Source organism: Staurois parvus, unplaced genomic scaffold, assembly GCF_062004578.1.
Source record: "Staurois parvus isolate SC_StPar_1 unplaced genomic scaffold, SC_StPar_1.0 ptg000023l, whole genome shotgun sequence".
Lineage (NCBI taxonomy): Eukaryota > Metazoa > Chordata > Amphibia > Anura > Ranidae > Staurois > Staurois parvus.
The window spans coordinates 1,607,381-1,631,534 of NW_028317819.1; the positions used below are offsets into that span (position 1 = coordinate 1,607,381).

The following is a 24,154-nucleotide window of genomic DNA, read 5'->3' on the forward strand; positions in this document are numbered from 1 at the left end:
GCAATTACTGCCTCAATGCTGCGTGGCATGGAAGCTGGGGTGTTATGGAAGACCAGGACGCTTCAATAGCGGCCTTCAGCTCTTCTGCATTGTTCGGTCTCATGTCTCTCATCTTTCTCTTGGCAATGCCCCATAGATTCTCTATGGGGTTCAGGTCAGGCGAGTTTGATGGCCAATCAAGCACAGTAATCCCACGGTCATTGAACCAGGTTTTGGTGCTTTTGGCAGTGTGGGCAGGTGCCAAGTCCTGCTGGAAAATGAAGTCAGCATCCCCATAAAGCTCATCTGCGGAAGGAAGCATGAAGTGCTCCAAAATCTCCTGGTAGACGGCTGCGTTGACCCTGGACTTAATGAAGCACAGTGGACCAACACCAGCAGATGACATGGCTCCCCACACTGGACTTCAAGCATCTTGCAGTGTGTGCCTCTCCATTCTTCCTCCATACTCTGGGTCCTTGGTTTCCAAATGAGATGCAAAAGTTGCTCTCATCAGAAAAGAGAAGTTTGGACCACTGAGCAACAGACCAGGTCTGTTTTTCATTAGCCCAGGTAAGACGCTTCTGACGTTGTTTGTTGTTCAGGAGCAGCTTGACAAGAGGAATACGACATTTGAAGCCCATGTCCAGGATCCGTCTGTGTGTAGTGGCTCTTGATGCACTGACTCCAGCCTCAGTCCACTCCTTGTGAAAGTCCCCAACACTTTTGAATGGCCTTTTCCTGACAATCCTCACCAGGCTGCGGTCATCCCTGCTGCTTGTGCACCTTTTTCTTCCACACTTTTTCCTTCCACATAACTTTCTATTAATGTGCTTTGATACAGCACTTTGGGAACATCCAACTTCTTTTGCAATTATCTTTTGAGGCTTTCCCTCCTTATGGAGGGTGTCAATGATGGTTTTCTGCACAACTGTCAGGTCAGCAGTCTTTCCCATAATTGTGATTCCTACTGAACCAGACTGAGAGACCATTTAAAGGCTCAGGAACCCTTTGCAGGTGTTATGGCATAATTAGCTGATTAGAGTGGGACACTTTGAGCCTAGAATATTGCACCTTTTCACAATATTCTAATTTTCTGAGATTGTGCATTTGGGGTTTTCATGAGCTGTAAGCCATAATCATCACAATTGTGACAAATCACGGCTTGAACTATCTTGCTTTGCATGTGATGAGTCTATCTCATATATTAGTTTCACCTTTTAAGTTGCATTACTGAAATAAATTAATTTTTGCACGATATTCTAATTTTTGGAGTTTCACCTGTAGATGTGAACGTGTCCCATAGGAAACCATATTAAATGGCCTGTAGTGCAAAAAGCACTAAAAAACATATAGATTTGAACTATGCCTGAGATGTAGTGCCTCCGGTTGGGATGGTTAGAGCCCAGTGGTGGGGCTGAAAATCATCTTCAAAAATGACTTCACAGGGTTTTGTCATATCAGAGACTTAGCACTACTTCATCTACCAATACAACACTTTCAAGTACAAATATTACACCTACACATCTAACATGGAAGACCCATTTGATACTTAAAGCCCTGATGCAAGTGTATTATAAATTCAGTTTTTGTATTCCTCCTTCACAGTCACTTACAAATTCTTCTGTCAGCAAATGTAAAAGATAGTGGACTGCTGCCAGCTATAGGGGACTTGTCACATATTTCTGTTTTGTTACAAACACCTGTCATTGAACATGTCCTACCGGTATTTTCAGTTCTTTGTAATACAAATGAGCTCTTTCTTCTATTGCACAGTATTTGGGCGAGTCATGTGTAGGCATGGAATGTAAAATGCTGGAGACTTATTGGCTTCTCTGATAACTTTACAGAGAAGCTACAGCATCCCTCAGAAAGCAGATTGACTCATGCTGATATTCTGTGCTGGGGACACCAGAAGAAGGGTGTGTTGGGAACACCAGGAGAAGGGTGTGCTGGGAACACCAAGAGAAGGGTGTGCTGGAGACACCAGGAGAAGGGTGTGCTGGAGACACCAGGAGAAGGGTGTGCTGGAGACACGAGAAGGGTGTGCTGGAGACACGAGGAGAAAGGTGTGCTGGAGACACGAGGAGAAAGGTGTGCTGGAGACACGAGGAGAAAGGTGTGCTGGAGACACGAGGAGAAGGGTGTGCTGGAGACACCAGGAGAAGGGTGTGCTGGGGACACCAGGAGAAAGGTGTGCTGGGGACACCAGGAGAAAGGTGTGCAGGGGACACCAGGAGAAGGGTGTGCTGGAGACCTCAGGAGAAGGGTGTGCTGGAGACCTCAGGAGAAGGGTGTGCTGGAGACATCAGGAGAAGGGTGTGCTGGGGACACGAGGAGAAAGGTGTGCTGGAGACACCAGGAGAAGGGTGTGCTGGAGACACCAGGAGAAGGGTGTGCTGGAGACACCAGGAGAAAGGTGTGCTGGGGACACCAGGAGAAAGTTGTACTGGAGACACCAGGAGAAAGGTGTGTTGGGGACACCAGGAGAAAGGTGTACTGAGGAGACCAGGAGAAAGGTGTGTTGGGGACACCAGGAGAAAGTGAGGCATGTGAGAGCATCTTCCTCTAGTAAGGACTAGAGCTCGTGCATTGTGTGCTGTGACGTGTACAGGGCTATTATCTCACAAGTCTGTTTGTACTGAAGTTAATGAGTGAGTGCAACGTGTGCTGTACAGTTCAGCCCCATTGACTGATAAGACAGAGCATGCAATAGTTCTTGTGTGACTTTCTCTATCTACAGCTGTTTGCAGTGCTGAAATTCTCATTGTAATTGTGATATGGAACACTGAGACCTTCTCTGGCTATCAAGATTCACATCCCAGTGACAGGCATCAGCCCTTTTTGGAAAGAAAATTCATCCTAACTACATTCGGTAGAGGCTTCAGTGCATAAGGTAATTACAGTAAAAGCACAGCGGGAATACTGTAGAAGATAGGCAAATAATGTATATATAAATAATAACTGCACACTTGACTAATTTCTAGATTCAGAGAAACAGAACTGAGTTTGCGATATCTGCACTCATCAAGCATTGTTTGGTTGGATAAATCCCCAATCACAATTATGTGGTCAATTTGCTAACAATTATTTGTATATTGTTTCACAATGTTTTTTTCATCAAAATGGTTAACTCACATATGTATATAATGATTACATAAGTGTGAAATTGTTACAATTGTTATCTAAAATCTAAACCCTAGCTCTATTTTAAGTATATTCAGGCCATACACAATGTGATTTTTCTGTTTCACTCGTGGGAGCAGGAAAGAAAATCACTCAATTTGCTCATTATTATTATTATTATTATACATGATACAGTTTGCGCAGTGCTTTACAAAATGAAGGTAGACATTACAGTTACAATACAATGTGGTACAAGAGGAAACAGAGGGTCCTGCTCCTTAGGCTCCATGTACACGCGACACTTCTGAATGATGGAAACTGACTGCTGGAAAACGTAGATTAAAAAACGTCTGTTTAGCCGCGTTTACATACCACGTTTATGAGCGTTTGTGTTTAGAAGCGTTTTTTAAAGATAACCTCAGGAGACCTTCCAAAATGCCCAGAATGCACTAAAAAACAGTAAAAAAGTAACTATTTCAGACATTTTGAGAGAAATAGAGAGAGCAGAAGCAGTGGGAGCAGTATTTGTTGAGATTAGCTGTCTTTTTTTTTTTTTTCTGTGGTGTTTGGATGTGTTCCAGCTCATTTCTGTGCAGAAATTATAGCAGCAGTGTCTAACATATTTTCTTTCATACGCAACCTCAAAGTATGGTGTACCAGGTCCATTTGAGTACCACGAAAACACTTTGCATGCATTTTTCATGATGAAAAAAAGACTCTGGACAGCATCTGGAAATGTAAGAGTTAAAAATTTTTTCCAAACGCTTATAAACGCGGTTAGCGGTGTTCACATGTGTTTACAAGCGTTTGGCGCCATGTACACTGCTGATAAACTTGTGTTTAGGAGCTTTTCTGCATTTTTTTCAGCAACCCATGAACTCTCCCTAATGTTTTCCTATGTGTCCATGTACACATCGTTGTTTACAGTCGTTTTAAAGGCAGTTAAGTTTGCAGTCGTTTCTTTGAAAGCACCAAACTTGCGTTCAGGAGTAGATTTTATCAGCATTTCAAACGCCAAAGGGCTCATGTACACTGCAGCTGCTAAACTGACATTCAGGAGCTGTTCAGCGTTTTTGTCAGCAGCCCCTGAACTCTCCCTAATGTTTTCCTATGGGTCCATGTACACAGTCATTTACAGGCAGTTGAGTTTACAGCTGTTTTTTTGAATGCACCAAACTTGCGTTCAGAAGTAGATTTTACCAGCGTTTCAAATGCCAAATGCTTGTAAACGTGTGTAAACATGGCTAACCACATTTATAAGCGTTTTTAACTGTTCCATGTCCATATGCTGTCCAGAGCCTTTTTTCATCATCAGAAATGCACGCAAAGCATTTCCCATGTATTCAAATGGACCCGGTACACTAGCGCAGTTAGTTTCAGGTTTCCTGTAAAGGAAGAAATGGTAGAACGCGCTGCATTATGCTCATGATGGGATCCATAGTGAATACAACCAGAAAAGACAGGTCATCTCAACACATACTGATCTCTCTGCTTCTGCTCTCTCTCTATTTTTCTCAAAATGTCTGAAATAGCTAATTACTTACTGTTTTTCAGTGCATTCTGGGCATTTGGGAGGGTCTCCTGAGGTTATCTTTTAAAAATACTTCTGAACGCAAATGCGCATAAACGCGGCTAAACGCGGTATGCAAACGTGGCTAAACTGAAGTTTTTTAACCTACGTTTTCCAGCAGTTTCCATCGTTCAGAAGAGTTTTCCAAACGCCCGTGTACATGAACCCTTAATTGTGCGACAGATCATTGGTTTATTTCTGCTGGAATCTAATCCATAAAACTGCCACCAAATTTGCGAAAATGGGCAGACGTTTACGAATTGGCTGCAGTAATTTGCAAAACAGGGAGTGGTGCAGTATTTGCAGATGTTCAGCAACAAATGCTAGAACTTGAACTGCAAATGGTTTGCACACATTCTCATGCAACAAAAATAAGATAAAATGCTAAGTTTCCAAAAAATGTTTTCAATTTAAACAGGGTGTAAGTGGAGAAGTATACAAATTACAGGTGGTAGATGGATTTGCACGCCAAAGTCTGCCACCTGTAAATTTGTATACTTTTGTATTAATACATTAGTGTCTTGAGCTGTTGGGTTGTTATTGTTTCTGATTTATATATAATACTGGGTGTCTGACACATTCTCATGCAACAGTAGAAATAAAATGCTATTGTATTTATGTAGCTTAAGCTACATTCTCACAGTACATTTGCTGATATGATAAAGGTTCAAGGGTACTTCAAAAAATGTTAGATTTGAAAGTGTTACTAAACCCACAACAGTAAAATCAGTCTGTATATGCAACCGAAAATGCTTGTTATACTCACTGTGGAACCTAAGGGGTTAATCCTCTGCATTGTGTAAAAAGGCTGTTTGATCCTGTCTTCTCTGCCCCTCCCCTTGTTCAAATGTCCACCTGATAAGACAGACTCAACTCATAGCCACGTGCACATGCTCAGTTTAGTGTGTATTGCTAGAGAGGTTTTTCTTTCTTGGGAGAGTGCATGTGATCAGCACAGGGCCAATCAGCAATGTCCAGACAGAGGGTCAGGGGATCTGCATCCTCCTAGAGCAGAAAGAAAACTCCTTTAACCAGTGCTCTGCTGAAGTCACAATACTGCTCTAACTGCAGATGAGAAAAGGTATTTAGCAGTTTATATTTACTACAATAATTGCATTTCCATGTTGTGTGTATTGTGGGAGACCAGATATAGCGAATGCAGGGTCCTGAGTTTAGTAACAATTTGAAGTGAATGGACTTTCCTGAGCACAAACCACATTCACTATTAGAAATTCATTTGTTTTCCATCATATGCTTCCAAATGTTTTTGTCACAACAGTCAAAATCAAACATTGATTTGACCTCAATAATTATTAGAAAGTTGAATGAACATTCCTAAAACTAACATTTTCTAACAAAATTCTATTAGTGTAGAGGCAGCTTTTGTGGAATTCTTTAGTTTTGTTTCTTCATGGCAGGATTGTACTTGTGCACCACCTAGTGGCAACACTAGATATTGTCAGATTCTGTAAAAGCTTACACTAGTTCAAGGGAATTGTGAGCAAAGGGACATATGTAGGCTGCCATTGCTGATGGTTCTGTCTGAAAAGGCTAGTTGTCTGGCTGTCGTGTTTTCCAATGGATTCAATAGTTTCAAAACCACTGACCCCAAATCAGGGGCGGATTGACCATTTGGAAACTCGGGCACTGCCCGAGGGCCCTGGGTCAGTAGGGGGCCCCCATGAGATGCCCCTGGTAACTTTTTCATAGGCATTTTTGAGTTTGGGCAAGGACACAGGGGCCCCATGATCCCCTATTGCCCGGGCGCCCCATGAGTTGTCAGTCTGTCCCTGCCCCAAATACGTATTTGGTATGGTTACCTCCTCGTCAGAAATTTATAGGAAATTCAAAATTTTAGAAAGGTACAGAGTGACATTCTTAACCATTTGCAGACTGCCCACAGTACTTTTACTGTGGGCGGGCAGTATGGGCAGGCTGGATCAAATACATGTACATCATCTGGCCTGATTCTGGTTGTGGCCCTTTCACACTGATGCATTTTTCCCTTGTTACAAAAACGCAGGAAAAATGTCTCCCTATAGGGCACTACTGTACTGTTGGTACGTTGCATTTTGAAAAGTCCTGCTTGCAGTATCTTTAGTGCAGTTTTCAAAACTGCAGCAAAAATGCAGGATCCAATTGAAATGAATATAAAATGCAGCAAAACGCATCAAAAACACCTGAGTTGTGTTTTTGGTGTGTTTTTTGAGTTACATGTCCATGTTTTGCAGGTGCATGCTGGGTAATAGGCACTCAGAAAATGCACTAAAAAGCACTGGAAACTTAGCAAACACGCGGCAAAAATGCATATGCTTTCTAGATGCATTTTTTCTTTTCAGCAGAGCAGTGTGAAAGCAGCCTTCGGCATGTTCAGCATACTGCATCTGCAACCATTGTATCCATCAACGGAATGCTGACCCCACTACTCAGGGTCTGGTGATCAGTGTCAACAAAACTGGTATGAATGAATTCATTCATAACAGCTGTGTTTTCTATGCTGTGATTATCCTACAGCTATCAGATGGTACCTGGGCCAATCACAGGACCCTGTACCATGTGATTAGCTGTAACCAATCACAGATTAGTAGTGATCCCAGATGTTTCATGACTGTTGAAAGAAAAAACAAACCCCGATCACCACCTCAGAGTAGTACAGTGATACTATGGTGACACTGAACTACTCAGATGAAAGTATGTAAAAGAAAATTGTAAACAAATGAAAGAAAAATTTTAAAAATTAAAAAACAATGTTTTTAAAAAAATGTAATTAAAAAATTATTTATTTATACTGTCACCAGTCAGTGTCCCTGATCACCGCTACACTAATCATATGATGACACGGTACTGCGATGCTGACAGTATGTAAAAAAGAAATTGTATTCAATTTCTTCATTTAAAAAAAAAAAAAAAAAAAAACTTCAAAAAATTCTCCATGCCTTTTGCTAAATGTATCAGACTATCTACTTTCTAAAAAAGGGGTAATTTGGGAGGAATTTCTACTGTCCTGTCATGTTAGGGCTCCAGGAAATGAGATAGGCCATCAGTACATCAGAATTGATCAATTTTCAAATATATATATACCATATTTTTTATACGCTATAACTTTCACACAAACCAATTAATATACATTTATTGGGATTTTTTTACCAAAGGCATGTGGCAGAATACCTTTTGGCATACATTTATGATGAAATGTGAGTTTATTGGATATGTTTTATAACAGAAAGTAGAACATATTGTTTTGTTTTTTTTCTGTTTTTGGTCTTAATTTATAACACAAAAAATAAAAAAACAGTGGTGATCAAATACCACCAAATGAAAGCTCTATTTATGTAAAAAAATTATAAAAATGGTATTTGCATATAATATTGCATTATCACGCAATTGTCAGTTAAAGTAGTTCAGTGCTGAATAGATAAAAACCTGCCCTGGTCATGAAGGGGGTAAAATGTTCCAGAGCTCAAGTGGTTAAATTGGAATATCTGTTCGGGTGACAGATGTGTAAGAAAAGATTTTCCCCTCACTTTGGGAAAAAATGATCTCTCTTCTTCATTTAGGTGAAGTTTTACATAAGTGTGGTATGTTTTGTTAGTTGATAACTTTTATACCATGCATTAAATTCAGTTTTACACCTGTCTTTACAGCCATGGCATTCCATCTTGGCAAGAAATCATGGATGGCATTCATTCTTGGCATCTTGGTGGGTTTCTTCACAACATTTCTGTTTTTTCACACCATCATTCACAGTTCCCGGAACAAGCCACCTCCAGCCATTCAGTCTTGGAGATTTATGGAGAAGCTACGGTCACTTGATGAGTTTCCCCATGCACACCTTTTAGGTAAATTGATAACATCAGTAGCTATTTAAATGAAATTATACATACATTTTTTTTCTGCTGTTACTATAAATGACTATTGGATCACCAGTGGCTTTGAAGCGCTTTACTAACTGAAGACAAGCATGTCCCAATAATGAGTTGTACCACTGTAGGGATGGCATCAAGCTGGGACACCACCAAGGCACTTTTTTCCACAAGCAGGAGTGCTATTGGACGAGATTTGTTAAACAGGGTCAAAGTTCAGTGACAGGGTAGGGTAATGGGGTTGTGAAAATTGAATACGATGAAAATTGTTTGATAAAAAAGGGACAAAGGGGAAGCTATTGCACCACAGATTGCTTGTTCTTGGGGAAAAATACTTTTTAGATCCAAAGAGGAAAGCAAAACAATTGCATGTTCCTAACATGTTTGTAATTGAATTTAATTGTAATACATACCTGCTCTGTGCAAGGCTATTACAGAGAAAGCCCCCAACCTCCTTTTCTGGGGTCCCCCACTGACACTCTCCACTCCTCTTTCCCTGAGTGTGCCCCATAGCAAGATGATTGCTATGGTGGCACAGGTGCGAGTGCACTTCTGATCCGGGCTGTGTGCGTCAATAGACACACACAACACAGCTCAGCACTTCTTTACTCCACTTGCAGGATTTTGATTGACAGCAGCAGAAACCAATCTGTTCTGTGAGACTAGGAAAAAAGACAAGATGCATCAAGACAGGAGACAGGTAAGTATTTAGGGGGGAAGGGGGGGGGGGGCATAGTGCTAGTGGAAGTTTTTTTTACTTAATGCAGATGATACATTAAGGTAAAAAATCTTTTAACTTTAGAACCACTTTAGCCAACAAAGGGTATAATATTAACTCCAATGTGTGGACTACTATGTATGTTTTTTTTCATACCGGGTGTACCCCCCTGTTTAAAGTTCCTGTTTAAGCAAATATATAATAATGCATGTAAAAAGAATTGCTGATTATGTAAAACACCCTCTTCTGAAAAATAAAACAAAGTATGGTTCTTTGAAAGAAATCTTTTTTTCTCTATGTTAATAACTAAATTCTGTGCAAACATATAAATACATAGATGGGATACAAACATGGGAGCTGTAAAAGAGTTTTTAATTTTGTCCAGCCTGACCTAACATTGGAAAGGATATTTACACAGGTCTGCAAGGCAGCACAGCCAGGACGGTAACCTCACAAATCTCTACTACAATTAGGATATGCACCATAGTCGCCTCCCTGCAACCAGCCCGAGATTGGACAATGAAGGAGCAGCAGCACACTGATGAGCTCCTCCGGCATTCAGTCTTAGTGGTTACTGAAGCCCCCAACGGCTTTACTTCTGGAACTGCCAGCTGTCTCTGACAGCAAGGAACCAGTGCTAAGCTAAGAAGCTATGCTAAGAACTAAGACATACTAAGGAGCACTTTTCAAACAGTGAAGATTTTCAAACTCATTATACAACTTGCGTAAGATAATAAATCTGTTCCTAACTTGAGATATTATCTATAAGATGTGACAAATTAGCAAATAAAACCATTAGGATAGTATTGGCAAACATCCCCTTTATGGTTAGAAGCAGACAAGTAAACTACAATAAAATGCAAGCTGTTGCAATGTTGGCAGTTCTGCAGTTTGGAGCTATGGAGATGACCAATGCTAGTCTTAGGATATACAATACAAAGCTACAATCTTGTATTATGAAAACCATCTTCTCTATTGGAAAGTGACTACAAAATGTAGGGTGTAACAAAAATGAAAATTGAAGTGCCACTTTTTTTTTTTTATTATAAATGCTTATTAATTTTTTCTACCAAATAAATACAAATCACATTCACCTTTTTCAGTTAATAAAAAAAGAGAAAAGACATCCAGAGGATATTTTCTCATTAACACAATTATCTGAATCCCACTTCCCATCCCTCCCTCTTCCCCCCTTCCCATTCCCACCCCTTACCCCCCCCCCCCCCACTCTGCGTTTTCCCTCTTGTCCACTACACAAAACATTTCTTTTATTTCTAAAATCCATTTCAAAGGGTGTTACGTCCTCATATATTTCACTTTTCCCTCTATACTCTTCCCATTTTTTCCACTTTATATAGTATGTCTCCATCTTATCTATATGCATATAATATAATATTTCCGTCCCACAGATCTGATTCACTCTATTCATCCAGTCCTCCTCTGTCAGAACCTCCTTTTTTTTCCAAAACCTAGGTATCAAGCTCTTCGCTGCACTCAAAAAGTGCCAGATCCCCAGATCCTTATATAATCTCACTGGAAACTCTGTAATATGGAGAAGACATAGTTCAGGGTCTATTCTAATATTATTTTCGGTGATTTTCCTTACTAAATAGACTATTTTTTGCCAAAACTCTTGTATTCTTGGACCATATATGATACAGCGTGCCTACCTCTCCACACCCTCTCCAACACAGTGGTGAAATCTCCCTTTCAGTTTGTGCTCTACATTTGGTGTAATATGCCATGTAACCAAACATTTATAATTTACCTCTACTTCCCGCATACTAATATTTTCATGAATTAGTCTAAAACACTTTTGTGTGCTCCTCCTCATTTATTTCCCTTCCCATATCCCTTTCCCATTTCTCTATATATACCAATTTTGTGCCAGTGTCTAACTCAGTAAGTATCTTATATATTTTTGGAATTCCGTGTTTCCCATCTCCCCGTGCTTCTAATAATCTTTCCATTGGGTTCCACTCTTTTCTGGTTCTCATCGGTTTTGGGAGGCTCCCGAAGAAATGTTTCAATTGGTGATATCGTAGCCCATCCATTCTATTAAAGACTTCTCCCTTTTTTCTTCTCTAGCTCTCTAAATGATCCCAATTCCCGGCCCACCATTAAGTCTCTTAATTGCACATCCTGTTTTATAATCCATTTCCCTGTGATATTTTCCTTCCCAGGGACAAAATATTCTGTGTTCCTTAGTGGCATTAACTGTGAATTAAAAACCCATCCCCTTTGTCTGTGTAATATTTCCCAAATTCTTAAAACATTAAAAGTGTACGGACTTGTGTTAGTATCTAATCCCCTATATTGTGCAGGCACCCATATAATTCTACTTAAATTTGTTCCACTTTGTGTATTTTCAATTTTAACCCAGCTTTTCCCTGGGTTATGGGTCCAATCAAAAATTCTCGCAATTATCACCGCTTTGTAATATCTCTTAAAATCTGGTACACCCAAACCACCTCTCTCCTTAGTTCTAGTCAACATTTCATAGCATATTCTAGGTTTTTTGTTCCTCCATATATATCTCATTATCATTTTGAAAGTTCTTTAAAATATGCTTCTGGAAGTTTAATTGGAATCATTTGAAATTTATATAAGACTTTGGGCACAATTATCATTTTTATCAAGTTTATGCGGCCTATCCAGGACGGATTTCCACTCCCCATTCTCTTCACCTCCTCCTTAAGCTCATTTAATAGTGAAATATAATTATCTTTATACAGGTTTTTAGTTGAGGTTGACAATTTTATCCCTAGGTACTTTAATTCTTTTTCTCTCCAAACAAAGGGGAATTCTTCTTGTATTTTTTCTTTTTCACTATTTTTAATATTTATATTTAAGATTTCAGTTTTTGTTGGGTTAATTTTCAGCTTTGATAATTCCCCATATTCCTTCAATGTTTTCATTAGATTTGGGAGTGATAACCTAGGCTTTCCAACATAGAACATCAAGTCGTCCGCATAGGCCGCCACCTTATGTTCTCTATCTCCTATCCAAATACCCTTTATATCTATGTTCTTCCTTATCGTTGACAATAATGGCTCCAATGATAAAACATACAACAATGGGGCTAGTGGGCATCCCTGTCTTGTTCCATTTGACATCCCGAAAAGCTCCGATCTTCCTCCATTAACCATACTAGCGGCTGTAGGCCCTCTATATAACCTTCCAATCCATTTTCTCATTCTGTCCCCCAATCCCAACACCTCCAGGGTATCCATCATAAATCCCCAACTCACTCTATCAAATGCTTTCTCGGCATCAATTGACAACAGTACCACCGGGGCTCTCCCTTTTTTTCCTTCGTGTATAAGCAGCAATGATCTCAAGCCGTTGTCTCTTCCCTCTCTCCCCGGGACAAACCCCACCTGGTCCCCATGTATCCACTCCGGCATCAGCTCCTTCAGCCTATTTGCCAATACCTTAGCGTACAATTTGGTATCTACATTCAGCAGCGCAATTGGTCTATAACTTGCACACTGGAAGGGGTCTTTATCTTCCTTGTGGATTAAAACTATATTAGCCTGCAAAGATTCTCCCCTTATTTCCATCTCTCCTCCCAAAGCGTTCATATATATCTTCAACTTAGGTATTAACAACTCTTTATATTTTTTGTAGTATCTTACCGAATACCCATCTGGACCCGGACTTTTCCCCACCGCAGTACTTTTTAATGCTGTTTTTTTTCCTCTAATGTAATTTCTGATTCTAAAGAGTTCAATTGTATTTCACTTAATTTTGATAACCCTGCTTTTTTTAAGTATGTTCTTCTTTTTTCTCTATTTACTATTTCAGCTTTATTTAAAATATCCTGGGGTATTATATTATATAACTTACTATAGTAGTCCTTAAATACTCCCGCGATATCTCTAGTTGAGTGCACCAATTCACCCTTGGGATTTCTTATTTTTTCTATGTAATTCCTACTTTTCTTTTTTCTTAGAGTTCTCATTAAATACTTTCCCGGCCTATCTCCCCATCTATACCTCTCACTTATTACTTTATTAAAGACTCTTCTTTTTTCTTCCTCCATTACATTTTCTAATTCTTCTTTCTTCTTTATTATTTTTTGCATTAACTGCTAAGTGAAATATTTGATCTTGAACAGGCCCATAAAAAGAAAATAACTAAGAAGTCTGTTAATCTTTTCCCTCCTTTCTTTTTTCTTTTTTGCCCCTATTGCAATGAATAATCCTCTAATATAGGCCTTATGGGCCTCCCACACCGTTGCAACCGATACATCCTCTGTTTCATTCTCCTCAAAAAATCGTTTAATTTCCATCTCAATCTTCCAGTTGATCTCTTCATCCAGAAGAAGTGCCTCATTCATCCGCCAATCAAAACCGCCTCTCTCCTCTCTACCCCATCTTGCCTTCATTGCAACAGGGGCGTGATCTGATAAAGAACTTCCTCCAATTTTTACTTCTACTACAGATTCTATAAATTGATGTTTTACCAATATATAATCCAATCTAGAGTATGTCTCATGTACATGTGAGAAAAAAGTATAGTCTCTATCTTTCATATGCCTGATTCTCCATATATCTACTAATTGACACTCATGCATCAGTTTCTTCAATGATCTCATGGACCCGCTCTCCTCTCTCCTCACATGAGAAGTAGTATCCATCCGCAAGTCCATACAGACATTAAAGTCTCCGGCCACTATCAGACAACCCCTTTTAAAATCCAACAGTCTCTTCAGCACTCCCCTCAAGAATATCTCCGGTTTCCTATTTGGGCAATATATACTAGCTATTGTACACTCCATTTCCTGCAGTTTACCCCTCAAGAACAAAAACCTTCCCTCTGGGTCCGTTATTCTCTTCTACTCCTCAAACCTAATATTCTTTGCAATGCCTATAGCAACCCCTTTTGCTCTCTTAATTGGTGAATCCGCATCCGCATTACCCTACTTCTCTTAACGCCTTCTTTCTTCTACCTTTCCTCTTCCTTTCTCTTCTTATCCCGCAGAGTGTTAACCCTATTACCCCCCTTCCCGCACACTCCCCCCCCCCCCCCCCAGGCCTTTTTTGCCTCTGAATCATTTGTGGAACAAATCCCACTTTTGATCCCAATCTTGGGGTTCAGCTCCGTCCATGTACCGCTCCCCTTCCCCCCCTCCTCCCCAACGTCCCCCTATCTATTGACTCTCTATTTTCTTTTCTAACCAGCTGCCATTCATTTTCCCCAAAAGTACATGACTCTCCCTCCTCCACTTCCCATCCTGGTATCTCCAATCTCTGCAGTCCAAATTTCTCGCAGAAGTCTTTCATATCTTCCAGAAATCTTAAAAATGCCGTGACTCCATCTCTCCATCTGATTAAACCTGCTGCACGACCCCATCTATATTGCACATTATAATGAATCAAAACTCTATAACTTCCCACAGAAAAGTCAAACTTTCACCCTTGAAAGTGCAAAATAGCATAAACCTTTTCAATGATCTACATACACACATAACCTCTCCCGCAGTCTCAAACTGCTAATATACTGTCCATAATAGAGTCCCAAATTCAAAATTAAAAGTCCAAAAAGTCAAATATACAAAAATAAAACATAAAAATAAACATAAAAATTAAAATAAAAATAAAAAATTATAGTCCTCGCTCTCCAATCTTCAAACTGTGAAAATATCCAAATCTTCCCTTCAATCCAAAAGAACCTCAAAAAAAATATAAACTAAATATAGTGCATTATATTTTATAAAATTATAAGTGATATCATGCAACCACACTGGTGATATACATATACTAATAAATAGGCATCACACATGTGAGGTGAAAATCAACACACCACTTCACTAGTGGCCCTGTGAAACAACCACTGCAATACGTGAAATGCCACACATACACAATAAGTGATCAATAAAAAATTGTGCCAAAAATAGGTGCCACCACTCTGCATGTGGGATAATATACAATTACCCTCTTTCTGCTTTCAAAGCACTCTGAAATTCCCTTCTACCAGATGGGATTGCCTTCACTGGGAGTATGCTTTCCTTTAGTAGGAGTACACAGTTGAATCCCTTCCTCATGCAGCAATGGGCATCGGGATCCCCGTTCCTCACAGAACAGATAGGGGCAGACTCAGTGGAGTAATAAATATAGTATGCACAATTTATTAGCAGCTTACATTATCAACAAGTACCGTCCATCCTCCATTAAGTCCGTTGTATGCTGAGACCACCTCAAAAATGGCCGCGCTGCTCCTTCCGGCCTAGCGTCTGACGTCACGACCCTGACGCGTTTCGTCACTTCCGACTTTTTCACAAGGGACTTTTTCACAAGGGATTTTTCACAAGGGACCTCAGCGGTGGTGTGGTTCTTCAGTCTCCCTTTTTGTTACATTACATTACAAGCCAAAGAAACCAGGGAGATCCTCTGGGGTGTAGAAGCTGCTTGCCTGGGGAACCAGATCATTTACATCAACATCAATACTTTTAGGATAGTAATACCAATACGATAATCTAATGGGTAATGCATTGTCTTAGTACCTTCCTCAACAAAATGTAGAATGCCAGTTTCCTTTGCTGGTGAGTTGCAAATGTACTGGTACTGTGGTGTGGCAGTAGTGTGATAGTACTGTGTGAGTCTCATTCATGTTTTTTCCTAGTCATATATAGAAGTAAATAATGAAAACTCGTTCTGGATTGCACACAGGATTGAAAGTGTGAACGATATAAAAAAACTACTGTATTACAATATTAAATGCTATAATGCCACTAAATAAAGACAAATAAAATAAAGAGTCAAATAAAAAGCCACATAAGGACAATAAGTTTGTATTTGAAGAAATGCCCACATAGTCCTCCGTTACAGGAGGAAGAGAGAGGTGAACTCTTAGAACCACAAAAACATCAAAACAAAAGAAAAATAAAAGTAATGCACTCGCATATTAACATTCTCAGAGAAAGAAGCAGAAAATTGTGGGAGAGGTGCTTGTTCTCCAACCTGGCATGCGTTCCACAGACCCTCAGCTCCACTCAAGCCGGAAAACCCATACTGGCGGCTCTGTGGTGACTCCATGTTACAAGCTACCCCTTTAGATATGCTTTCTGTATAAGGATTTTAATGTGAGTGCATCACTTTTATTTTTCTATATTAGGAAAGATTGACACTATGCCAGTACACTTTTTTGCATTGATACTTTTTTTTTTTTTTTTTTTAGTCGATGTGTAATCTGGGCAGCACAGTGGCTAAATGGTTAGCACTTCTGCCTGGCAGTGCTAGGGTTGTTGGTTCAAATCCCACCCACGGCACCTCCTGCCTGGAGTTTGCATGTCCTCCCTGTGCCTGTGTGGGTTTTCTCCGGGTACTCTGGTTTCCTCCCACACTCCAAAGACATGCTGGTCGGTTAATTGGATCCTGTCTAAATTGGCCCTTGTATATGAATATGAGTTAGGGACCTTAGATTGTATGCCCCTTGAGGGTTAGGGACTGATGTGAATATACAATATATATGTAAAAGCGCTGCATAAATTGACGGCGCTATATAAATACCTGAAATAAATAATCTCGTTATCTATGGATACCGTAAATTTTACAGAATTATGTTGAAAAACTGGCAAAACAGTAAAAAAGACTTCCTGCCAAGACCCTTTCATTTTTTCTTGAGGCACCTGTAACATGATCGGAAGTCACATTATGAGCAACAGAGTTGCAAATACAATTTGATTTTAGGTGAAAGCTTCACACTCAATGCGAACTATTGGAGCATGGGGGTGGAAACACAGAATATGGTGAGATTGTCACCCAAAAACATTTCAGCAGTCAGAAGCCATACATACTGTATGTGTGCCTCTGTTTCTTTTCACATAACACCAGTTGACAAGCTTTGACTGTTTAGTTTGCAATCAAGTGGATTAATTAATTAGCTCACATATATGAATATTTTTTTATTTTTTTTAGATAACAGTGAAGTAAGTGATATACTTTCTCAAAAAGTCAGAATACTTTGCTGGATTATGACTGGACCAAATAATCTGGACACCAAAGCCATTCATCTGAAGTACTCGTGGACACGCCACTGTAATGTTGCCCTATTTATGAGTTCTGTCACCAACAATAGCTTCCCAACAGTGGGATTGGAAACCAGAGAAGGGAGAGATCAGCTGTACTGGAAGACCATCAAAGCATTCCATTATGTGCACAAGAACTACCTGGAGGAAGCTGACTGGTTCTTCAAAGCAGATGATGATACCTATGTTGTAATAGAGAACTTGCGTTTGATGCTATCAAATTATACAGCTGACCAGCCCATCTACTTTGGGAAGCGATTTAAACCATTTGCCAAGCAGGGCTACATGAGTGGCGGAGCAGGATATGTACTTAGTAAAGAGGCCTTGAATCGCTTTGTGGAAGGTTTCCGTAATGAGACATGCAAACACACCACATCTGTGGAGGACTTGGCACTGGGCCAGTGCATGGAGAAAATGGGTGTTATAGCTGGAGATTCCAGGGACACTGAAAAAAGGGAAACATTCCACCCATTTACACCTGAGTCCCATCTTACAGATCATTATGATAAGAGCTTTTGGTATTGGAGTTATTGCTTATATCCTATTGTGGAGGTAAGATTTTCATTGAATACTGCTGGATCTTTGCTCTAAGATGTATTTTCATACACTGCACAATTTTAGTTAAGATAACCTATAATTCTGATCATAATTGCTTGATTGTGCCTGGCCTTACTATTTAAAAATGTTTTGCTGCTGGCAAAGTTTGCACTGCTGTGTCATCCAAAGTTACATAAAACTTGTTGCACAAGCCAACACCTGCAGAGGCATTCCTAGGGTTGGTGTCACCCAGTGCGATAACACTTGGTGACACCCCTCCGACGATCCCCGCAGAGTGGATCGGATCTGCGGATTGAGCATAATGGATCGGACTCTGATCCATTATGCTCAATTCGCAGATCCGATCCATCCTGCGGGGATTGTCGCCTTTCTTTACAACTTACCTTTTCTTGGAGCGGGTCCGGGTTGAGCGGCAAGATGTGTCTCCCATGTAGATATGTCCCCCCTGAAGCAACTGCGCATGTCCCGGTTTCAGGAACAATCAATCGATGGTAGCAGTAGTTCTATCATCGATTGATCGTGCCTGAAACTGGGACATGCGCAGTTGCTTTAGGGGGGACATCTACGTGGGAGACACATCTTGCCACTACACCGGTGTCACCCCATATGGGTTGCATGCCGACGATCCCCACAGGATCCCCAGGTTGCTTTACAACTTACCTTTTTGTGGAGCGGGTCTGGTGTCACCCCGTGCGGTCGGTGTCACCCCGCACCTGCCTCGGGACACCACTGCCCACCTGTGCTCTAGTAAATTCAGCCTAAAACTGCTAGTTAAATTGCTCTGTTGCTGGCCAATTTTACTTCCGTTTCATTTGTGGTCTCTTGTAATACTTGTAATAAAACCCCTACCAGTGCTCTTTGTCACAGGTTTTCACAGCTGTGTCATCCGCGGTCTTTGAACTCTTAATGTAAAACTCCTACCTGTGCTCTTTTTCTCTAGTAAATTTGGGCCTAAGATTGCTATTTGTCCTGCTGCTGGCTTGTTTTAGACTGTTGTGCCATCTGTGTATCCTTATGTTTGTAGTAAAGCCCCAGCCTGCGCTCTGTCTCTAGAAAAGGACACAGCGATCACATACAGCACCGGGGGCGCACCACTGGGGGCGCGGGCATGTTCTGGGAGGACTTCATAACCACATAACATCAAAAAGATAAAATAGAACAGTCCTTTGTCTTCAGTGAATGAAAATCTTATGCTGTGACACCTTTAGTGCTTAATCCAATTCCGTGCTAGGAAACACTACTAATAGATGTCTGCTCACCTCAAGCCTATGACCTCACAATTTATTGTTCGGTCAATACACGCCTTTTGTCCCTTGATGGACCATAAGTATCTCCTATGCGGGCTCGGAACAATCTCCACAATTTTGTTAGTCTCCTTCCATCAACCACTTCACCTCATACAAACAGACTTAACATGCTGTGCTTTATCCTTAAACCTTTTATTTTGTATTCTTAACATCTAAAATTTGCACTCAGTTTTAGCAGGTGCCAGATTGCACCAAATGTACACAGCATGAATATCCAGAGAAAAATGGCGATCCTGTGCGTTTCATCAATACACACGTGACTTCCTCGTTTGATTCGTGATCATGATCCCCCTGAGGAAGTCACGTGTGTAGTGATGAAACACGTTAGGCTGGGGTCTTGGATGACGTCACGGCACTCTACTGGGTTAACGAAGGAGGCCATCAAATTGGAAGTAGAGATGGTATTTTACAGGATCACCATTTTTACTATATTATTTACCATATTTTGTATATGTTCATTATAGTTTATGTGAATTATATATCTTTTTCTCCTCTTTAGGGTCCTCAGTGCTGCTCAGATCTGGCTATATCCTTTCACTATGTTAATCCTGAACTTATGCATACTCTTGAGTACTATGCCTACCACCTGAGGGCATATGGATACCAATATCGCTACCAGCCCAAACTGTCAGAGGCTGCAGACAAGTTGCCAATGCATGAGGAGGTGGCCAATATAGACAGGTTTCCAGTGCCTAAGGAAAGTACTGCAACTAAGATGAATGCTAAACACTCAAATGACACATCCTCTACCTCATGAACTGGGTGTGCTCCAGCTAGTGGATTTGGATTATGTAACACAGTTTAAATGAAGAAACAAGTTCAATGTTTAAAACATTTTATTACCTGGAATTACATATTATTACCACATGTACATAAATCACTTACTGTGAAACCCAGAGGTGGAACATGCAGAACGCTTGCGAAGACTGTGCATCAAACTGCAAGAAGATCACAATCTAAATACATAATAATTTGTTATATCTGTGTGAAAACCCTGGAATAATGTGATGAAGTCATGATAACAAGTACTCTGTTTTTGTAACCAGAAAACTGAAGCTTATCAATCTCTATAATTTAGCTGAAACAAGCAGAACTATTGGAATGTAGAACTATATTTATATGAATTACTGATTAGGGTTATTGGGAGAAGACTCTGTACAGTGCCTTATTTATTCAATAGATTTGAGGATTCAGGTTATTGGAAAAGGGTTACACTAAAGCTATCATAAGTTATAAATATATGTATCATGATTACTGATTGGGGTATCAAGAGAATAGTTTGTAAAGTGCTTTATTTATTGAATATATTGTAGTTGCAGTTGATTGGAATAGGGGCTGCCAGTTCCTGTGCCCTATAACAGCCAAACCTCAAAGCATAACTGAAAGTTTAGTTAAATCAGCTTAATACTTTTCAAGTGCATGAAAATAAAAATGTGTATGCATCTCAGTTTGCTTTCTGCAGTCCTCATGCACACTGGATGTTTTTACAGCAGCTGTTTTTGGCTCTTGGTGTTTTTTTCTACAGCCAGTAAACTCCCCAGCATGTTATCCTGTGCCCATGCACACATAGACTGTATTCAGTGTTTTTTGGCAGGGGTGTTTTTTTGGCTGGAAAAAAAACCCAGAACTAGTGGGTTTCTAGAGGAGTTTTGTAGCTGTAAAAACGCTCTAACATTGAAAAACATGGCTGTAAAATGTGGCAAACTGGCAAAACACAGCTAAACGCTAATGCAAAAACGCTGAAAAACTCGAATTTTTAACATGACTTTACACAGCTAATGTTACCAGCGTTATTAAAACGCTCAGTGTGCATGGAGCCTTAGAAGGAAGCCACAGCCTGAATAGAAAAGCCTGTCCCCTGCCAGCATGCTGGAGAAAAATGCATAAACACAGAGAGCAAAAGTTCCTTTTCTGCAGCATACTGCCATAGCCCAAGCTTTTCTGCTCAGGCTGTGTCTGCTCTCTGAAAGTTACTGCAAGAGCAATAAGGCAAATGGTAAATGCATTTCAAAGAGTAAGATATACTACTGAAAGCAGTATTAGACTCAGAAATAAACATTTTATATATTGCGCTTACCAATTCCTAAGTGTTGCAGCTGGATTGGTTGTCTGTTTTAGGCTTTTTTTCACCTTTTTTTTCAGCCAGTGATCTGGCCAGTAACACACTTCCTGTCTTCAATTGTCTCCACTCTGGATGGAGGAGCAATGAGACACCTTTAGACAGCAGCATTTTTAGCCTGGGGGGAGGGTAGTGTTAGATACACTAGCACAGTGGTGGGCAACCTTTTTTTTCAACTGAACCAAATCTCGTCAAAACCACGATTGAAATTTATTTTGAGAGCCACATTTTTAAAACTGAAAATACATCCCCCATATAGTAATTCATCCCCCATAGTAATTCATCCCCCATATAGTAATTCATCCCCCATATAGTAATTCATCCCCCATATAGTAATTCATCCCCCATATAGTAATTCATCCCCCACATAGTAATTCATCCCCCACATAGTAATTCATCCCCCACATAGTAATTCATCCCCCACATAGTAATTCATCCCCCATAGTAATTCATCCCCCCTATAGTAATTCATCCCCCATAGAGTAATTCATCCCCCCTAGAGTAATTCATCCCCCATATAGTAATTCATTCCCCCCTGTGTCAATTCACTTACCTTTGCTCCGCGCGTTCCTCTCGCCGTGTTCCCGTGCCGTTTTGGTCTTCAGGGCGGACTGTGAGAGGAGAGGAGTTCGTCACGCTGCCCCGCCTACATCCTGACAGCCAATGTTTGCCACGCTCCGTGGGCCGGATTAAAAGGTCCGCCGGGCCGTAGTTTGCCCATTGCTGGGCTAGCTGCAGAGTCCTGACTTTTGGGGCGGCCGCCCGAGAGGAGGGAGGGGAGCGGGCGCCCGGCACACAGAAGAGCCGCATTGAAGTGTGTAAAGAGCCGCATGTGGCTCGCGAGCCGCGGCTTGCCGACAACTGCACTAGCAGATTCATATGAATTGACTAAGAAATGAAATTAAAGGTAATTCCAGCTGGCTAACTCCACACTTTTTAAGCAGCTACAGCAACATTTTGTTCTCTTTTGAGATACAGGTTTTGCATACATGAATAAACACTGACCATTCTAAGCACCTCTGTCTTTGTTAAATGGTTTGCCTCAACCCTCGAATGTCCACTTTTGTTTGGACAGAGTGGTCTTTTAGAGGCAACTATGTCTTTATTATAGTTTTTAGAGCAAGAAAAAGATACGTTAGGAAAAATAAACTGTGATACAGCATAAACTGTAAACAAGGGTCAAAGTTGTAGTCACAATGAGTGGAACAAAGGGTCACAATGAGTGGAAAAAGTACATGGGAACATTATATATCATGTAATGGGTAAAAGTATTCTACAAGATTAGCCGGAGACCATAAAGCATCCTGAATACTAAGATTGCATAAAAGAGCAATGGAACCATATACAATCCAAGGAATTATTCCCAGAGATAATGCCAGGATATTGTGTAAGAAAGTGAGACGGTAAGGGTGAAATCAAACTAGGGTGGTCTTTTAAAGGAAGTTTAAAAAAGAATGGATTAACTGGCAGGATCATCAGGTGAAAATAAAGGAAAAAAACCTAAAAATACAGCCACAACATCTAAGAATTGGGAAGCTGCAATATATAAAATGTTTGTTTTTGGATGTAATACCACTTGAATATATTTACATTAAAGCTAGACTTACCAAAAATAGGAATTTATTTTGAATTGGGTTGCTTAAAAATGCATATAATAATTCGATAACATGATATAGTATTTCTTCAAATAAGGGAGAAGGCATATTTAGAACTCTGCCAGAGTTCAATTATGCCTGCCAAATGTCTCTTATATGGAGAATCACGTTCTTCCAAAAGAGTTTTGTCCTGAACATTTTCCTTTATTTTGTTTTTTTAACTTTGTAATAAAATGTCACATTAAACGTGAAACTCCAGTTGTGTTTAAAAGACAATTCTTTCCAAGTCATATATGTGATGTGCGAGGCGTCAGACCCCCAGCCCTTCTCACCAACTTGTGACGGAAGGACTAGCCAATCTAAAACCATGCTGTCACGTGCATAACAATGCCATGCTCAGCTGTACCCTGCACAAAGATTTTCCAGCTCACTGGACCACAATCTATGTGCCGCAGTCTGAGAGTGGTTGTTACTGGGTCAGGTTAATTACGCAATTAACCCTTCACACTGCCACCACCGCCTTTTTGTACGGAGAAGGAGGAAACTTGCCAATCTTAGCAGTACACTATGATGTTTGAATAAGCGTCTGTATACACACTGTCACCGCAGGCAGATGTATGCAGAAGTTTAAAACACACAGTAGCGCTCTTCAGAGACAGGGATTCTTAGTTTGCATTAAATAGCTTTAGAAACAGTTGAACACTTTTCAGAAAATAGTATTTATTACTAAAAAGGTCAAAATGGTGCAATAAAAATATTTACAGAAAAAGATGTAGCCAATCTATATATATAAATACAGAGAGCAATAGCACAGCAGAGAGATAACAGAAAGAAGTAGAATACTTGCCAGAGTACTTGGTTTAAGCAGATTCAAGTGTCCTGAACAAAAGGGTACCGTTTCTCCCAAAGTTGGTTCCTGATGTTAAATGGGAGAATCTCTTCATCTTACTTCTCTCGGCCTGACAGCCTCTTTTCTAGTCCCCCAGCAGGGGGTGTCTCTGAAGCCAAGGGCCAATCGCCTCATGTGGGGAGGGGGTTTAGACGGAGACCCAGGCTAATACCAAAAATCCCTCCCAAGTTATACCATGGTCAATCATCTTCCATAGGTACATGTAGCATCCTATCCACTGGTAGGATAATATGCAGAATGATATTCTGAACATCCAGACACCAAATATGACATATCTGCTTGGGACGGTTAAGTAGATATCGCTTTCTGCTCTCAGGTAGACGTAATCTAAGGATGTAAGGTATCAAGTGACTTGCATTAAACTGACCTGTCTGAATATA

At 40.3% G+C, this 24,154-nt stretch overlaps 1 protein-coding gene across 1 annotated transcript; it reads left to right on the forward strand.

The window, feature by feature from the left end:
• The first annotated feature begins 1,786 nt into the window (after positions 1-1,786).
• LOC149472085 (glycoprotein-N-acetylgalactosamine 3-beta-galactosyltransferase 1-like) lies at positions 1,787-24,154 on the forward strand. Its single transcript, XM_089692664.1, has 5 exons — positions 1,787-2,045; positions 2,720-2,872; positions 8,317-8,511; positions 17,176-17,837; positions 19,650-24,154. The coding sequence occupies exons 3-5, from the start codon at positions 8,319-8,321 to the stop codon at positions 19,905-19,907; spliced, it is 1,113 nt and encodes a 370-aa protein (XP_089548790.1). The 5' UTR covers positions 1,787-2,045; positions 2,720-2,872; positions 8,317-8,318; the 3' UTR covers positions 19,908-24,154.

Bases quoted from the DNA above. Each gene is read 5' to 3' on its own strand.
- LOC149472085 (XM_089692664.1), top strand. From the start codon at position 8,319: ATGGCATTCCATCTTGGCAAGAAATCATGGATGGCATTCATTCTTGGC. The intron at 8,512-17,175 runs GTAAATTGATAA...TATTTTTTTTAG, and splicing joins TCCCCATGCACACCTTTTAG to ATAACAGTGAAGTAAGTGAT. The intron at 17,838-19,649 runs GTAAGATTTTCA...TCTCCTCTTTAG, and splicing joins GCTTATATCCTATTGTGGAG to GGTCCTCAGTGCTGCTCAGA.